Source organism: Nycticebus coucang, chromosome 17 (genome assembly GCF_027406575.1).
Source record: "Nycticebus coucang isolate mNycCou1 chromosome 17, mNycCou1.pri, whole genome shotgun sequence".
NCBI lineage: Eukaryota > Metazoa > Chordata > Mammalia > Primates > Lorisidae > Nycticebus > Nycticebus coucang.
The window spans coordinates 27,764,615-27,782,463 of NC_069796.1; the positions used below are offsets into that span (position 1 = coordinate 27,764,615).

At 36.0% G+C, this 17,849-nt stretch overlaps 1 protein-coding gene across 4 annotated transcripts in view; it reads left to right on the forward strand.

Moving 5' to 3' along the window:
• Positions 1–17,849, forward strand: part of ADAMTS19 (ADAM metallopeptidase with thrombospondin type 1 motif 19) — a 226,270-nt gene that overhangs the window by 96,531 nt on the left and 111,890 nt on the right. For all 4 annotated transcript variants that reach the window (XM_053567390.1, XM_053567391.1, XM_053567393.1 and 1 more), the window contains 2 exons: positions 9,402–9,542; positions 11,163–11,313. In XM_053567390.1, the coding sequence (XP_053423365.1) occupies positions 9,402–9,542; positions 11,163–11,313 (292 nt within the window). The remainder of the gene's footprint in view (positions 1–9,401; positions 9,543–11,162; positions 11,314–17,849) is intronic.

Genomic DNA, 17,849 nt, shown 5'->3' on the forward strand with positions numbered 1-17,849 from the left:
ATGCCAGAGCTGGCGAGTTCAAACCGAGCCCCAGCCAAAAACTGCAAAAACAAACAAACAAACAAAAACAATATCACGTATTTGGAGAGACACCTCAGCTCACATTGAGTGAGACTTATTTTAGTACAGACATGCAGAAATGATGCCTCCCACCCTAAAAGCCTTGCCCCCTGAAGTCCTCCTTTCACAGTAAATAAAAAGTTTTCATTCTAGTGGGTCAACCAAAACCATGGAATTATTCTTGAGCCCCCTCTGTTTCTCCTGGTCCACATTCAGTTCATCAGCTCTTGATGCTGCCTTCGTCATATACCCAGAAACGGATTATTTCTCATTAATTATGCTAATCCTCTGGATTAAGCCACTCTTAACTCTTACTTGGATTATTGGAGCAGCTTCTTCATTTATCTTTCCTTTTCACCCTTGCCTTCTTCCATTGTTTTCAACTCAGAGTTGGGGAGCTTTATTTAAAACAAAGAAAATGTCTTGACTTCTTCCTCACAACCTTTCCATAGCTTCCCATATCACTCGGTAGAACCCCGAGTCCCGCAGTGGCCCACCAGGCCATCTACTAGTTCTAGCCTCATTCCCACATAGCCTGCCATTCCCCACATCACGGACTGTGCTCTAGACTCATCACCACTTAGCTAAGATGCAGACACCTTTGTCAAGACCTTTACCTTTGCTTTTTCTGTCTGGAAAGTTCTTCTCCAAGAAAAGCAATATGGCTCCTCCATTCTTCTCCCTAAATTCTGTGCTCACTTGACACTTTTCAGAGAGGCCTCTCTGATAACAGCTATAAACACAGCCACTGCCTGGGCTTAATGTTTTTCCTAAAACTTTTCAAACTCCATCTACATCTATCTATCACACGCCTATATCTGTTTGCATAGAATAAATTCTTATCTCCCTAGTTTGGTGTCCTATTCCCAACTTATACCTGTAATAGAAAGTGCCAAGAAAATAACAAAGAAAACCTGAGCAGAGTTTTATATTTTTAGAAGTTGAAAGAGACAGCCTTAAATGTACACCCCATCCTTACTCACTGATTAAAAAATATACATATATGTGATAATTAGATTGCCTACTTCCTAGAGATGTTAGGTTGGATAAAATTATGTAAGTTAAGGAAAAAATACTTACATAGCAGGTCATTATAGAATGTTGAGCATCTGTTGAAATGGCCAAAAATACACAGGAACTTTTGCATTCTGTTTTAGTTTTTGAACCAGAAGAAAGGATTAATATATATTATGAAACTCTGGCATGGAGACATGGCTTTGTCTTTAACTTGGTGCCTGCTTCTTCAGCCAGCTCAATTTCTGTTATCGGCACCAATATTGCTATCAGACCTTTAGCTGAGACATCTAAAACATCTTTGAAACTTTTCACCCTTAGTTGCTCCTGTAATCAGTTGCAAAGTCCTATTCATTCTCCGTCTGACACAAGTATCTCCTCTGTCTGTTTCCTCCCCTGGTGTTCCTCTGGGCTTGTATAATCACAGTGCACACCTCACTGCCATCTCTTTGCCTTTAGTGCCTTATCTTTCTGTCTCACACATTCACAGGACTCCATTTCCTGAATCACCGTCCTGTTCTCCAGTTCAGAAATCTTTTCTGCCTTTCACCACCGAATGAATAAACTCCAGATTCCTTTGCTCTAAATCATGACTTTTCTAGAGCAGCCTCGGTCTGTGCTTTTCTAACACTAACCTACTTCTGCACTTGATGAATCCAAACAGCCCATAATTTTCAAACATCGTGTCTTTATTCATGCCTGTGTTTCTTGTCTGAACCGGTCCCAGTTGTACTTACCTGTCAATGGCCAAGACAAATGCTGTCATATTTGGGAAGTAAACCTGAAAATTCGCCAGGAAATGTGTTTCCTTTTTTAAGTCTCTGCCACAGTTTATAAGAAGTATCACTCGTCACTTACTATTTCTGATATATACTGATTTATACTGATATTTAAATATATAGAGTTCCCCAAATGGATATCAATCTCTATGAAAACAGGATTAATGTCTACTATATTTTTTTCTCCCACAGCATTCAGTTGAGTGCATTATACATCATAGGTACTCAAATGTTTCTTGCACAAATGAACAAGCGTCAATAGTCATCTTAAAATCCAGAGTAGATCGTCACACATAGATTTGCTTAATGTCTCTCAGCTTGCAGAAGTAGGTTTCGGAAGGAATACAATTTTTGCCATTCATTGATAAGCAGCAATGTATCTGCTGTAAGAAGAGTGAATATACTATCAAAGGAGGTAAGACAGAAAGAATGGTAAAGACAGCATATTATCCCCTTTGACTTTTAGAATTAGAAATAGATATAGCTTTAATAGACTAAAAAGTAATGCACTCTTACCTCTAGAAATAATTTCTCCAGAACATGTACAAAATTAATTTTTTTAAATCGATTTCCCTGGGCCCACTAAAATTGATGATGGTTATATGGCCCCAGTTGTATTCTTTAGAATTCTCTATAGCGAATGTCCCAAGTATCCTCCTCCAGCACATACCTTGGTTAATGTTAACAACTGCCTAAGTGAAGAGAGGAAAGGAAAAGCAGGAGAGGTGCGCATGGCCTTGGGCTTGAATTCTACTTCTGCAGGCTCCTTGATGAAGCAGCTTTGAGCAAGTCGATCTATCTGTACTCATTTCCTTCATTCTTAAAATGTGGGTAACCTTTCTTTCAAGGTTCATTGTTGGGATCTGCAATACTCTAATTTCATGGGACAGTGGTTGGCACAGAACAGAGTGAATGAATGATAATAATTAGTGGTATTACAGTTATGTCATGAATGCTTTAATGTAAAAAAGGGAGATTTTCAGCTTCCAGTGACCTTACATCTCTGTTCTCTCTTGGAGTGAGTTCATACCTTTCAGAGATTCTTAAGCAAATTGGCAGGAAGTTTGCTTATCGGGAAGACTCTTATAGACCACTAACTCGGCTTTTGTATTTGATACTTTATTTAGACAATGATACCACTTAAAGTAATAAGTAGTATGTCCAAGTTAATTATCATAATGGGACTTCGGCCAGTATAGATGTGGCAGCTCTCCCACACCAGATTCTATCCAAATTTGAGCTTGGATGTCACAGTAAGTGGAAGAGGAAAAAAAAAAATCACCCAGCTAATGAGTGGCCTCACAAGAATTGGCTTTCTGTTTGCCTTTCTCTAATGTATCTTGGCAAACATGTGGCCTAAAGTAAGGCAACCAACCTTCCTTGAGCAGATCAGCTACACATTTGTTAAGCTCATAGCTTCTCTAAGTTGGCAAGAGGTCATGTAAGCTTTGAATATCTAACAATGAAATATGACATCTTTCTAATATTCAGTTTCATTTGGTAAATCAACAGATACTTGTTTAATATGAAATTTAACTAAATAAAGTGATTAGGGAAGAAAAAAATGACAATTTCCATTCTTTGAACCCTTGCATTCTAGGTAGTGATATTATACCTATGTTATTTAAAATCCATGAGAAATACAAGACAGTTATGATATGTGTTTCATGTCATATATTTGAAGAGCACAGAAGTTAAGGATAACAAGAAATATGGGCTACAATTTAGTGAAGAGTCCTATATAAAGGAAGAAAGTCTTAAATTTGAGTTGAATATGTAAATGAAGATTAGTTAGGGGGGAACATTCTGCTGTAAAGAAGCTATACAAAAAGTTAGGCTAGCATTAAAAGTTCAGCGAAAATTAGACTGATGTCAGTTTATAAATGGTTTGAATAATGGGGCAAAGAAAGCATTTTATCCTGTAGATCATTGGCTGGCAGTATTTTTAGTAAATAAAAATCATCTAGAAAATGAATTATAATGCAGTTTCTTAGGCCTTATCTGTAGATATTCTCTTTTAATCAGTTTGGGATGGGCCCATGAATCTGAATTTTAACTAACCTCACATAATCATGCTCTATTTTTCTGATGCAGGTGGTTTGTTATTTGCATTTTCAGTATCTCTGCTTGCCAGGGAAAAATCTGTTTTTATAGGGCTAGATTTTTTTTTTTTTTGTCTTGACACATTCATAAGAAACTAGTAGGATGATTGAAGCATGGTTTAATGAGGCAAAGAAAGAGGTGAGGGGCAGGAGGTCAGTCAGGCAGACATTACAATAATCCAGAAGTTGAATGAATCAGCACCTGTCTTGGTTGACAGCAATAAAGAATGAATGGGAGAGGTGAGTGGGAGAGCTTTAAGAAATAGAGAGCTAAAAAAGTTGTAACATTTGCTCATTTGTATTGGGGGAAAAAAGTAAAAGAAATAAGGAACTAACAGGATCCAGGCATCGATTCACTACTCAAGGGCAAAGGATAGCATCTTCCAATCCTAGTAAATGATAAACTCTTTGAAGGTAGGAACTGAGACTTATTCATCTTTTTGACCCCAGCTCAGCACAGTAAATGAATTCTTAATAAGTGTTGTGTTGCATTGCTAGATGAACCTATAATATGAGGTACAGCAAAGTTAAAAGAAATATTTTTTGTACCCCCTCTTTTTTTCAACCTCTCATTTTTTACCTGTTGCTGACTTGCTCTACATGGCCTTTTGACTTACCAACAGAAGTAAGGTTGTAAGTCAAAAGGTCTTAAATTTCAGGTTTGCACAAATTTAAGTCTTAAAATATAAGAAAAGAAAAATAAGATATAAAAATGTCTTAGATTTCTTCATGACTACCTTTTTCCACAGCAGTGAAATTACATCAAATTAGATATACCCACTGATTATATAAAATTAATTGTCATTTTATGGAAATGTAATCCCCTTCCAGTTAGACACTGTGATAGTTTGTTTCTTTCTTTTATTAATTTTTTCCACATAATATATGCCCTAGTGGGAAACATTGATGTCACGAAAATATCTGATGTATTCAGCACAAAAATTCTACTCTTTTGAAATATTACTGTTTACAAATCGGTTCCTTTCCAAATTATGCAAAAAATGTGAGTGAATTCATAAGGCGTCTCTTCTCTAACACTTTAAACATCAAAAGGGACCATCTTCAAAATCCAACTGCTTCTCCAGCTTTCCGCAGGATATCACAAAACTTCCTGGCAGGAACTTTTAAACAAGTTGAGAAGTTTTATAAGATAAAAATATTTTTTCAGTTGACTTGACAACCATGTACAATGTCAGCACAGAGTTTATTTGCCCAAGGCTCTTTGTCAAAATGAATTTAAACTGAGATTATTAAAATGTAGTTCAGTCGCACAGTGAGAGCAGAGGTGTTGCTAATGTCTTACTTAGTGTTTTCCACAGACAGCAGGTGCCTTGGTTATGGGGCTGTATATGTAGGGATGCCTTCGTGCCAAAGGGACAGAGGCATTTACAATTTTTCAAAGAACAATACATTTTTTACAGAAACAGAGAGTTTTGATCCAAAAAGAGCAGCACTGCATAGTGTAGGTGTCTAGAGGTTCATGTGTTTGGGCATCTGAGTGTATGAGTCTGACTCACAGTTCCATTGTTGACCTCAGTACCTTTATCATCATCTGTAAAATAGAAGTAATGATAATAGAAGCATAATGGAGATATCATTAGGATTAAATGATATAGCTCAGCATTCTCAGTGATGCATATAGCAGCTGGCACAGATAAAGGTTCAGAGTAACTTGGTCTATTTCAAATCTGTGGAATCAGGACTAAAGAGTGTCTCTTGATTATTCCAGATGGGTGGTAAAATAAAGCAATAAAAAATAAAAGCCTTGTCCCCATGTAATGATAATGTTTTCTATGTGTTTAATAGCTTTAGTAAACTGTAATGCTTGAATCACCAGGTCTCTCCGTGGCTAAGCTAATTTCTTACATGAGAATCACGATCCCCAAAGGAAAATGATCCTCTGGCTGAGAGGTTGTAACCTTCCATGTTTGGAAAATCCTATTACACTAGTTTGGGAAAATGTCCAAATTGCTAAATCTTGGAAGCCGTCCCTCTCTTTTGCACAAATGGACACATTATTTAGGAAGTTTGATTATTTCTGAAAAAAGACCAGTTGCCCTTCAAAAATAATAGCATTTGTGTGTGGTTGAGAGCCGCCAGCACCGACGAGGTGCCGAGTGTGTTCCACACAAGTGGCTGTCGATTCACTGGTCTTCCAGTGAGGTGAGCCGCAGCCGGGATCCCTGGTATGGATGAGATGGTGATAGGACAAGGGTCTCACCTGAATGGTACAGTTAAAAATACACTAAGGCATGTTTACCAATTTGTGCGATTATGCCATGTTTATAATTTCTTCTTTTAAGATCATAGCTAAGCAAAGTAAATTCTTGTTTTTCTTTTTAATTTTTCTTAACTCCACACATTCACCAAAGAAAGCAAATACAGTAAATTACCTTTAATGATGAGTTTATGCATCTTTTGACAAATTGGAGTGAAACAAAACAAACTGGACAAATTGGAGGGAAACAAAATTTCTCTCATTTATTGCCCTGGTGTAAAAGATCCTTAAGGATTCCTCCCAGATTCCGGGCACTGTGCAGGCTTTTTTTTTTAATCCTTATGCATTCTTCAGAACAAATCCATTGGGAAAGTATATTTAACAAATGAGGAAACTGAAACATGTGTATTTATTTATTACTATTTAACTTGCCTCTCCTCACATGAATTAAGGGATGATACAGAAATTAAATCTCTTTCTAACTTCAACTCCTCTTCCCTTCAATATTCTATCATTTGAACCACTTAATACATATTCCATATAATCTCTTTCTTTTTCCCTTTATCTTCAAACTATTGAAAACATGTCTGTCTTCTTATTTTCTCTGCCAGTTATTCTGTTAACTTGTGTTGATACAGACTCTATTTGAAGTCGTTAATTAGAATAAGAAAGAGAAATATGATTCACCAGTGAATTTTTCTAACCATAAAAGTCAAAAATAATATTCGATGATGTATTTTTTAGTTTTATTTAGACCAGGATTTTCATCGTCAAAGTTAGAGACATCATGATATAATTAATCTTAATTCATTAATGGATGGAATTCATTCCTTCTATTCTTTTTTCAAAAATATTACTTGTAACACATTTGATTCAAATTTTTAATTCATCTGAATAAAAATGTAGTTTGGTATTTTTAAAGGATTCATTTTTTTATTGGGGAAAATGTAGGTAGTCTGGTTGTGATTTCTCTTAGCAATTAATGTAAAAACTCTTTTAACTTACTGTTTTAAAATATAATATAGATATTCTTGTAAATGCTTCATCATGAAAGACAAACTTTCTTCATTCTGTTTCTTCAGTATTAACACCCATTCACAAATAATTATTTTGCTCACCTCACTATGAGAATTCATAGGCGATATCGTTGATTTTTTTTCTCCTGAAATAGTAGAGATTTTACATGATGGTTTCTTTCAACATTTCATCATGGGTTGCAGACGGTAACACTAGTCTATATGGTAGGCTCCTAGAGAGATGGAAAAGTCCTTGGCCTCAACAATTTGGAGTTAACCACAAGTAAAAATGTGCAATGCAATGTAGAACATACTGTAGCAATATCATTCACAGAATCCATTGGTGGGAAAAAGGAGGCAGTACAAATAGTTGAGGTGGGAGTTAGGGAGAGAACACTTCCTAGAAATAATCTGCATTAATCTTGAAGATTAAATAGAATTTGTCCAGGCAAAGAAGCTGAAGGAAAGACAACTTTGGACAGAGTATGGGCAGGGGCATGAAGTTCACAGATGCTCAATGTAGGATGGTTTATCACATGAGTTCTAGAGTTGGGCACCTTAGTTCAGATTTTATCACTTTCCAGTTTCTCATTGTACGGTCTTGGGCAAACTACTTCTTCTCATATTATAATCATTCCTACTCCGTAGGGCTGTTCAACTCACACTTAAGATATGACACATATTATCATATAGTACCTATGCATGACACATAGGAGATGGTAAATAATAATTAAGGAAAGAAAACAAGGCACAACATAATGTTTGGGAAGCTACAAGTCTTTAGGATTGATGAAGAGAAAATACATTAAATGATATGGAAGAAGATGCAGAGGCTATGTATCAAGTTAAAGAGCTGCAAATTGCCCCATAGGTAATGAGAAAACAGAGGAGTGCAAAGTCACCTTGTGTTTTAACTGTATCTCCCTGGGGAGGGGATAAGGAAGGAAAAGGGAAATCTGGTGAAGATTAGACTAGAGCACAGAACTCAGAGTAGCACAGTAATTGTCATGACTCTGTATACGGTAATAAGAATATTATACAATGATCTTAAATAGTAACAATAGGAATGAAAGGGAGATGACAGTTGAGAGAAATATTTAGAAAGGAGGACTTGTGCCCAATACTTAGTAAATAAAATAGATCAGGTGATTAATTCAGGAGAGGAAAAAATAACTAATGACCTGAAGATTCTTTATTTGGCAACGTAATGGCTAACGATTGCTTATAAAGGAGAGCAAGAGAGCATAGGAGAAAGAGAGGCTTAAAAGAGGAAGTAAGATGGGCCAACTTCAGATATATTGAATTTAAGGTAGTCTAGAATGCCCATTTAGAAATAAGTCCAATTTATTATTATTATTATTATTATATTATTGTTGAGGAATCATTGAGGGTACAATGAGCCAGCTTATACTGCTTGTGTTTGCTGGGTGAAGACCCTCTATTAACAGCATCTCACCCCTAAGAGGTGTGTCACACAGCACAGCCCCTCACACCCCTGCCTCCTTCCCTGTCTCCCCTCCCCCATTTTCCCTCCTTCCACCATGTATTAGCACCAATTGTGCTCATATCAGAATTGAGTACATTGAGGACATCTACATTCTTATGATACTTTACTAAGAAGAATGTATTTCAACTTTACATCTTTTATATTAATTTGGATGGAGTTGAAATAAGTCAGATTTTTAGACTAGTTTTAACAGATTCAGGATTCACTAGAAAAGATGAAGAAGTCCAAGAATGGAGATGGTTTCACGGGACAGTTTGTATTATATGAGGGAGGTAGAAAAAGATGGTCTAATGAGTAGATGGTGAAGATGTAATAGGAGATTAATAGTTTAATGTGGTTTCAGTTCAGATTTTGAAGAAAATTTGACTCAGACATAGTAAGAATCTAATGTCGTTGAGTAGAAGTTTGCTATTGCTGAGTTTTATATGTGCTACTATGTAAAAAACTGTATCTATAGATGATGCAATATAGGTGACCTAAACATGTCATTTTGTAGGTGGATTTGGGAAACGCTTTTTAATAAATAAAAGCAATTTTAAAAATAAATTAAGCTAAAATCTAATTTTGTTTTGAAACTTATCTCTTTAAAACACATTTCTCTCCCACTATTTTAGGCATTTTAACTGTTATTTACCTGAAGCTACAAAAAGTTAAAAAGTAACATTTCTTAACGTAATTTTTAATTTTAATTATATTCAAAATTAGCATGGGCATTAATCATGACAATGACCACCCATCATGTGCTGATGGTCTTCACATCATGTCTGGTGAATGGATTAAAGGACAAAATCTTGGTGATGTTTCATGGTCTCGATGTAGCAAGGAAGATTTGGAGAGATTTCTCAGGTATTGAGGTCACTTGTTGTTGCACTGTGAATGTTTACTGTGCCTGCATCCTCTACCCTTGTCCCCCCAGGGAAAGCAGTGTGGCCGAGTGGAAAGGCCACCAGACTAGAAATTGTACACTGAATTCTAATCCTGGCTCTGCCACTGACTCATGGAGTGATTGAGATGAATTATTTGCTTTTTAGTCTCCACATTTTTAAATAAAAGAATAGTCAAGATGATCTGTTATGTTAAAGAATTGTTATAATGATAAAAAAAAAAATCTGTCACAGTGTTTAATTGCCTTTCAAGTGCTTCCTGGTGGAAATATTCTCACTGCTTATCACCCAATGCATCTGTTGTTACCACAAAGAGCCCCTCCAGTAAAATCTCCATCTTTTCATTTACACTTTCAAATGTTTTCCTTAATAAATCAATTACACCATTATAATAGACATTGATTCTCTTGTGTTCAGTGAGAGAAACACTTAGCTTCTGTCTGGTTGAAAAAAATGAAAAATAGTCCTAGTGTTCTCACTTGCATCTTAAAGCCCTTGTTTTTTATTTATTCTTCTGATAATAGAAAGAGTTACTGAAGCAGTAGGTGATGTAGAAAGTTAACTATAAGTTTAAGGTATCTAAAACAAGTCAAAATAGGAAATGTAGGAACCCTGAGCGAGCTAAATTCACCACTGAGAGGAACTTCATCTATTTGCACGCTTTAAATAGTTGAGCTTATATGTTCTATTACATGTCTATCAACATTTATACACCATTTATTGTTATTATTATTTATTGCATTACCATAACTCTGTTCTGACATATGTGTGATGGGTTCTTTGTCATAACAGAGAACAGCACTCAGGACGTGTGATATTTTGAATGCACCCTTAGTAGCAGCCTGAGTAGCCCTTCAGTTGTCCCTAAGTAGTTCCTAAGGAGTACACATGATTTTGTATGACTTTGTGTGAGTCAGGATCTAATCAAATCAAATGTGACTTTATTATAGAGCAGCGTAAGGAATATAAGCAATGTAAAGTTGCATGCATTATTGTAGTACAATGTCAAAATATCTGCACCTTTAATACTCAATTGAGAATATTTTTTTAAATTTCAACGTAATATGAGGGTACAAATGATTAGGTTACAATGTTTGTGTTTGTTAGGCAAGGTCCCTGCTGTAGTTGTGCCCCTCATCCAGGAGGTGTCCCATTTACCCCGACATTATACCCATTAGGTGACATTGAGAATGTTTTGCTTACATTCTTTAAATCCCCAAGGATAGCTGATTTCTTACATTCACTCATGACCTTTGGGCAAGTTAGTCTCTGAGTTTGAGCTTCTATGTTTTAGAAGTGTGTAAAATAGTACTTACATTGTTGTGTAGTTTAGCTGAGATAATCTATATTACATGCTTTATAAGCGAAAATGTTCTTTTAACTCGAACATTATTTTTATTTATTCTCTCTTAAATAACTTTAAACAAGTGATTTTCATATATAAAATAATTCCTGTGGACATTCGCTTAGAAGAGCCTAGAAGTAAAACTACGTTTTTGATATTATAAAAATGTTTCTTATTGCTATACTAACAGGTTTATACATTAAATTCTAAATTTTACACATATCTGCACATTGTCAGGTCAAAGGCCAGTAACTGTTTGCTACAAACAAATCCTCAGAGTGTCAATTCTGTGATGGTTCCCTCCGAGCTGCCAGGGATGACATACACGGCCGACGAGCAGTGTCAGATCCTTTTTGGGCCGCTGGCTTCCTTCTGTCAAGAGATGCAGGTAAGAGCTGGGTCCAGGTGGGATTTTTGAAGTGCTCACATTCTTTGTTTAGAAGTAGTGATTGGAAGAGAAGAACAGGACTTCATATTTTAGAGTTTGGGGGTAAAAAGCACCCTAATCCTTGAAACAAGGACTTCCTAAGAAAAGATCTGTGCATTTTTTCTTTGTACTTTGGAAGTGATAGAAATAGTTGTGAGTATCTAATCACAGTCAGTAAAGAAGGACCCAGCAATTTCTACCTTGAAAATTAAGTAGAAATCGGGTAACGTTTGCATTGTGCCAATTAGATGCATCTATTTAAAATCCTGTGCATTCATTGCTCAGTATCAACAGGTAATTGGTTTCAGGCCCCAACACATACTAAAATCCCTAGATACTCAAGTTCATTATAAAAAGTGGTGTAGTATTTACATATAACCTTCCGACATCTTCCTGCATTCTTAAATTATCTCTACATTACTTACAATGCCTAATGCATTATAAATGATGTGTAAATTGTTCTTATTCTATATTTTAAAACTTCTGTTACACATTGTTTTGTATAAAAATATTTTTGATCCATGGTTGGTTAAATCCCTGGATGTGGGGCCTGTGGGTATGGAGAACCGACCATCCTTTCTCACCTGATAACTGAGGGAAAAATGCAATAAAATTTATGTATGCCTTCCACTCTAAAAATAAATGTCTAAAGTATGTTTTGTATGAACTAAAATTAACAGAGCAAATTTCTAAATAAACTAGAGGAAATAGGAAAGTGTATGAAGGGAAACCAAAAACAGTGTCTGTACATTATTATAGTATTACAAGAGTAATATAAAGTACAGTTATGGCAAGTCTATAAAATATGAGGATGAAGCAGAGTAGCCTTCTGCATTGCTGGAAGAATTTTAGCTCCATTTCTCCTCCCTTCTTTCCTTTCTTCTCTATCCTATTGCCCATCCCCCACCTACCCATCTCCTCCTTCCTCCCGCCCAATACGTACACACATTATGCTTCAGTAATAAACTGATAGCCACACTGAGAGTAAATGAGAGTAAATTGGTCAACTATCCTCCTGAAATGTAGCTCTGTTTGACCCTGTCAAATTTTCTGATATGGCCTCAAAGGAATTTAGCGTTGCTGAAAATAATGGTCTTTTGGATAACTTGTAGCATAAGTAAAATTACTTACTTATAAGGACCATAGCATTTGGCATTATAACGTGTTTTCTTTTTTAAAATTTCAGGATATGGGAGCACAGAATTGCTTTTGTACATTTTGAGTCAAAATGTTAAGTGTGCCCATCACCCACTAGCATGCACTGTGCTTGTTAGGTGTGAATCTACCCATTCCCTCCCCACCCCACCCCGCTTGATCTTCACTGAGTTTTACCACCATATATGCACAGAGCACTAAATAATTTCAATGTAATAGTGAGTACATGTGATGTTTCTTTTTCCATTCTTGTACTACTTCAATTAGGAAAATGGTCACCAGTTCCATCCAAATTGTTACAAAAGATATTCACCATTTTTAATGGCTGAGTAGTACTCCACAGTATACATGTACCACATTTTATTAATACACTCACGTACTGATGGGTACTCAGGTTGACTCTACATCTTTGCCCTTGTGAATTGTGCTGCTAATGCAACACATTCTAAGGCAACGGTCTTTTTGATAAAATGGCTTTTTCTGCCACTTAGGGTAAATACCCAATAGTGGGACTGCTGAATCAAGTGGTAGGTCCATGTTTAGTTCTTTGAAGTATCTCCACATGTGAGGCCCTACAAAAGTTTTGAGACAGACAGTGTTATGGTCCATTATTTCACTTCCAAGGAACACGTCGACAGTGTCCTTTCTGATTCATCCATGCAAGTTTCAACTTGTTTGGCTTATCATTGTGGCTGGGAGGGCTTCCTTTGTTTCTCTGCACACAGATTTTAAATTTTTTGATTTTTGCTATGTGCATTTGTTATGTGTATGCGTATTTTTTGGTTTTGTGCACTTTCATAATGAGCCATGTACTACTTTCCACAAAGGTTGTACTAGTTTGCAGTTTCACCAACAGTGTGGAAGTGTTCCTTTCTCTCTGCTCCCATGCCAGTATCTTTTGTCTTGGGACTTTATGATAAAAGCCATTCTCACTGGAGTTAGGTGATATCTCATTGTGATTTTGACTTGCGTTTCCTTAATGATTAGAATTTTTTCATGTTTATTGGCCATTTATCTGTCTGGGGTTATTTGATTTTTTCATGCTTATTTGCATGAGTTCTTTGCGAATTCTGGTTATTGGCTTTTTATCAGATGTATATAACATGCAAATACTTGTTTTCTCCCATTCTGTAGGTCTATTTGCTGTATTGTTTCTTTGGCTGTGCAGAAGCTTTTAAATATAATCACATCCCATTTATTAATGTTTGTTGTAGTTGTGATTGCCTTTGTGAGGGTCTTCTTCATAAATTCTTTGCCTACGACTATTTCTATAAAGCTTTTCCAGCATCTTATTCTAGAATTCTTATATTTTCGTGCCTAAAATTTAAGTCTGTTATCCATTGTGAATTAACTATTGTGAGTGGTGAGAGGCACTGATCCTGGTTCAGTCTTCTTCATGGTTATCCAGTTATCCCAGCACCATTTACTGAGTAGAGATTTTTTTCCCCAGTGTATGACATGTGTTATACTCTCTTTCTCTTCAATTTAGAGTTCTTATCAAAACAGATGTGTATTTATTTATTTGTACCTAACTAATCCTAACCCTAGCTCTAGGAGGACAGCGTGCATTTTGGCATCTCATAACTCAGTTATTGGCAAAGAGTAAGTGAAATATTCAGTGAATATTTGATTTGGAATTAAAATGAAGAAGTTTATGGAGTTGGAACTGCATCAAATGTGATATGTGAAAAGTTTCATAGACTGGAGCTCCAAAGGAACTGGTGTTGACATGTTCTTATGATCTAATTTCCAAGAATTTACATGAGGCAAAACCAGGGATCCTTGGAAGTCAGTATCATTAGTGATGATTACGACAATAGACAGATTCAGCTGTATCTGATAAGTCTCTGATCTCATCTTCTAACCTGTTTTACTCTCTTCTCACTCCTGGACCCTTTAGATAATCAAAAGTTTGGTCACAATCCTCTTTCATAAATCTTTACGTTAAAATTAATATTTTGAGTTACACAGACGTGGGTGTATAGGCTGACACTTTACACACTAAAATTGACTTGTTGCGGACAACAGAGTAGGCTGTCTATAGTTACTGTTGTAGGAGAATTACACAAGACAGAGTTTCAGTTTACATGGGACATGTACAAAGAATCTATAGAACTGATAGAAAATATTCACCTTTTAAAAAATATCTCCAGTATTAGAAAACCTCAGCAGATGATCAACCACAAACATGATTTTGATAAACTATAGATTGTTTTCCGTAATTACCATTTTAAAAGCTTTTAAAATTTAGTTTAATGATTAACCATATTGCAGTCAGTTGAATTTTACTAGTACCATTCCATACTGTTTTGAGCTCTAAATATCTGCCATATAACATATTAATTTATTAATTTTTATAGTCTGATTTTATTTCTTATAATCGTTATATTCCATAGCTATTCTCTAATCCTATTTTACAAATCAACAATTCGAGGTCTAAAGAAGTTAAATAACACTTCAAAGTTCTTATACCTATTAGGAGGGTAGGTTAGATGCAAACTCAAATATACTTAAATTCAAAGAACAGAATACATTATGACCACTGTGCTCTACTGTAGCTTACGGAAGAAACTCAAACTCTTTCCTGTACTGTGTTGTCTTCTGTATAAGAAAACTCTTAGATCAGATCTTGTATTTAAGCTAAATTCTTTTTTCCTCTTATAGCTCCTACCCTATCAAGGTTAAAATGTACCTTACTTGATTTCTTTTATTTTTCTAAGCTATTTGCTCTATTCATATGGTTATTTCTAATTAACACACTTGCATGTATTTTTTCCATCTCTGAAAAAATATTTTTGTTGGATTTCTTTAAAATCTGTATTTTTCACAATATCCTAGATTATTGCCCTGTTTTACATTAGACATTGTACAAATAAAGTTAAGTTGTGGGTATCCAGAAATGTTCTTGTTTCCTCTCCACTTTTGTATTGCAATCCCAAATCAGTACAGCATGCAAAATGTAAATATCTGACAGATAGATAGCTAGACTCACAGAAGAAATTGTTTACAAATTTAGTCTTTCATTTGACAAATACATATTTATCAAGTTTCAGCTACTTTCTAGGCACTGTACTATGTGCCAGTGTTATAGCAGAAAACAAAGACCCCACCTTCACGGGGCTTGCATTTTAGTTGGCAGAAACTGACACTAAGCTAATACTTGTACAAGACCTCAGTTGGTGGTGATTGTTTTGAAGAAATATGAACTCAAGGAAGAAAGATAAAAAGTACTACCAAGTGGGAAGATGAGGATGGTGCTATTCTTATAAGATGACCTTGGAAATTTTCCCAGAGAAGGTGGAATTTGTTTAGGGATCTGAAGAAAGTGGTAGAGCAAGTCATGCATTTATATTGGAGAGAAAACCCCATTAATCAACCAAGTAAGTAGAAGTATAAGCAGGTCCAAGGTGGATATACAGTAGAACCTCTCTAAGTTGACCATCCAAGGAACTGTAACAAGCTGATTAACATACAGAGGGGGTTAAAGGTCTTAGCAAAATAACTAAGAAAATGCCACGAAAGCTATGTTAACTAGTGTGATGAAAATGTGTCAAACGGTCTATGAACCAAGTGTATGGTGCCCCATGATCAAACTAATGTACACAGCTATGATTTACTAAATAAATAAACAAACATACAGAGAGAGTCAACATAAGGAGGCAGGCCTACTATCCTGAAATGTACTTTACTTTCTTATACAGCTTTTATTAGAGAATATCATGTTAAATCATAGACAGTCACAACATAGTAAACTCGTAATATAGTATCATACAAAATCTATTACAACAAATGTAAGAGAGAAAGCACCCCCAAGATTGGCTATACCATTTAGGCATTTTTCCATAGCAAATGACTTCAACTGAATTATCAGAAACTGACATCCTCTTCTTTTGGAGTCTCTGCAGTTTCTATGTCATTCTTACTTCTTCCACTTCAACAGCTGCTCTGTGCACTTTTACACTGGTTTGTACTTCCATAAATATCACTTGGAAAATTGTTTCTGGGTCAGGTTCATTACAAGTTGTCACCTCATCATCCAATGCAGCCAAACCTTCAAAAACTATTCCATTGAATTCTGCAATGGGAGATGGCAGTCTCATGGGACCAAAACATCATGCTCTTGGGTTGAGGCAAATCCAACCTTGTTGAAACACTTCCATATCATTTCTGGCTGAACTTTATTCAAGCAGAACTGATCCAGAGGGCAGCATCCCTGGTGTTAACTGATGCAGTGGATGAAGTTGCGTCCATAGGTGGACCCAGGTTTGTGTTTTAGTAATGGCCCATTGCAGGAGCTGTGCTCAGTAGTGCGTTTGATGCCTTGATCAAGAGGTTGGATTTTTGAGGTCATGCTTGGAGGCAGAAATTTCAGAGTCATGTCTGTGAGATGATTCACTTGTGAGTTTCCAGAACAATTATCTACTGTCAGTAGAATAGATTATTTTGTCTTCTTTGTTTCTCCATCAATACCCCTGGCCCACTCCTCAAGTAGGGCACCAGTCATTCACATGAATGTGTTTGATCTCCAAGTGACAGGGAGGTCTTCAGGCTTCAGATCCTTGTTTTCTTTCTTTCTTCTTCTTCCTTTTTTTTTTTTTTCCATTATTTCAGGTTAATATGAGGGTACTTACTATTAGGTTACATAGCTTTTGTATGGTTAAAGTCCAAGTTGCAATTGTGTTATTCACGCAGGAAGTATGCTATATACCTGTGCAGTGCGCCTGTTGGGGAGGAACCTACCCAGTCTCTTTCTTCTTTCTTTCCTCCTTGAAGTTAATTGAGTTTTTCTTTTATGTGAGTGAGAAGTTGTTAATCTACCAGTTTCAGCATAGTATTGAGGACATGTAATATTTATTTTCCATTCTTGTGATGCTTTTCTTAGTACAATGTTTTCAAAACCTATCCAGGCTATTACAAAAGATTAAAAAAAAAAAACTCTCATTTTTATGACTGAGTGGTACTCCATAGTACACATATACCACAATTTATTAATCCACTCATGTATGGAAGAGCACTTGAGTTGTTTCCACATCTCTACAGTTGTGAATTGTGCTGCTGCTATAAACATTCAAGTGCAAATGTCCTTTGGTAAAATTTATTTTTTTTCTTTTAGTAGGTACCTAGTAATGGGATTGTTGGATCAAATGGTAGGCCTCCTTTTACTCCCTTTAATAATCTTCAAGCTTCTTTCCACAAAGGCTGTACTAGTGTGCAGTCCCACTGACAATGCAGGATTATTCCCTTTTCTCCATACCCATAGCAGCCTGCATCTGTTGCTTTGAGACCTTGTGATGTGGGCCATTTTCACTGGAGTTAGGTGATATCTCAAAGTGGCTTTGATT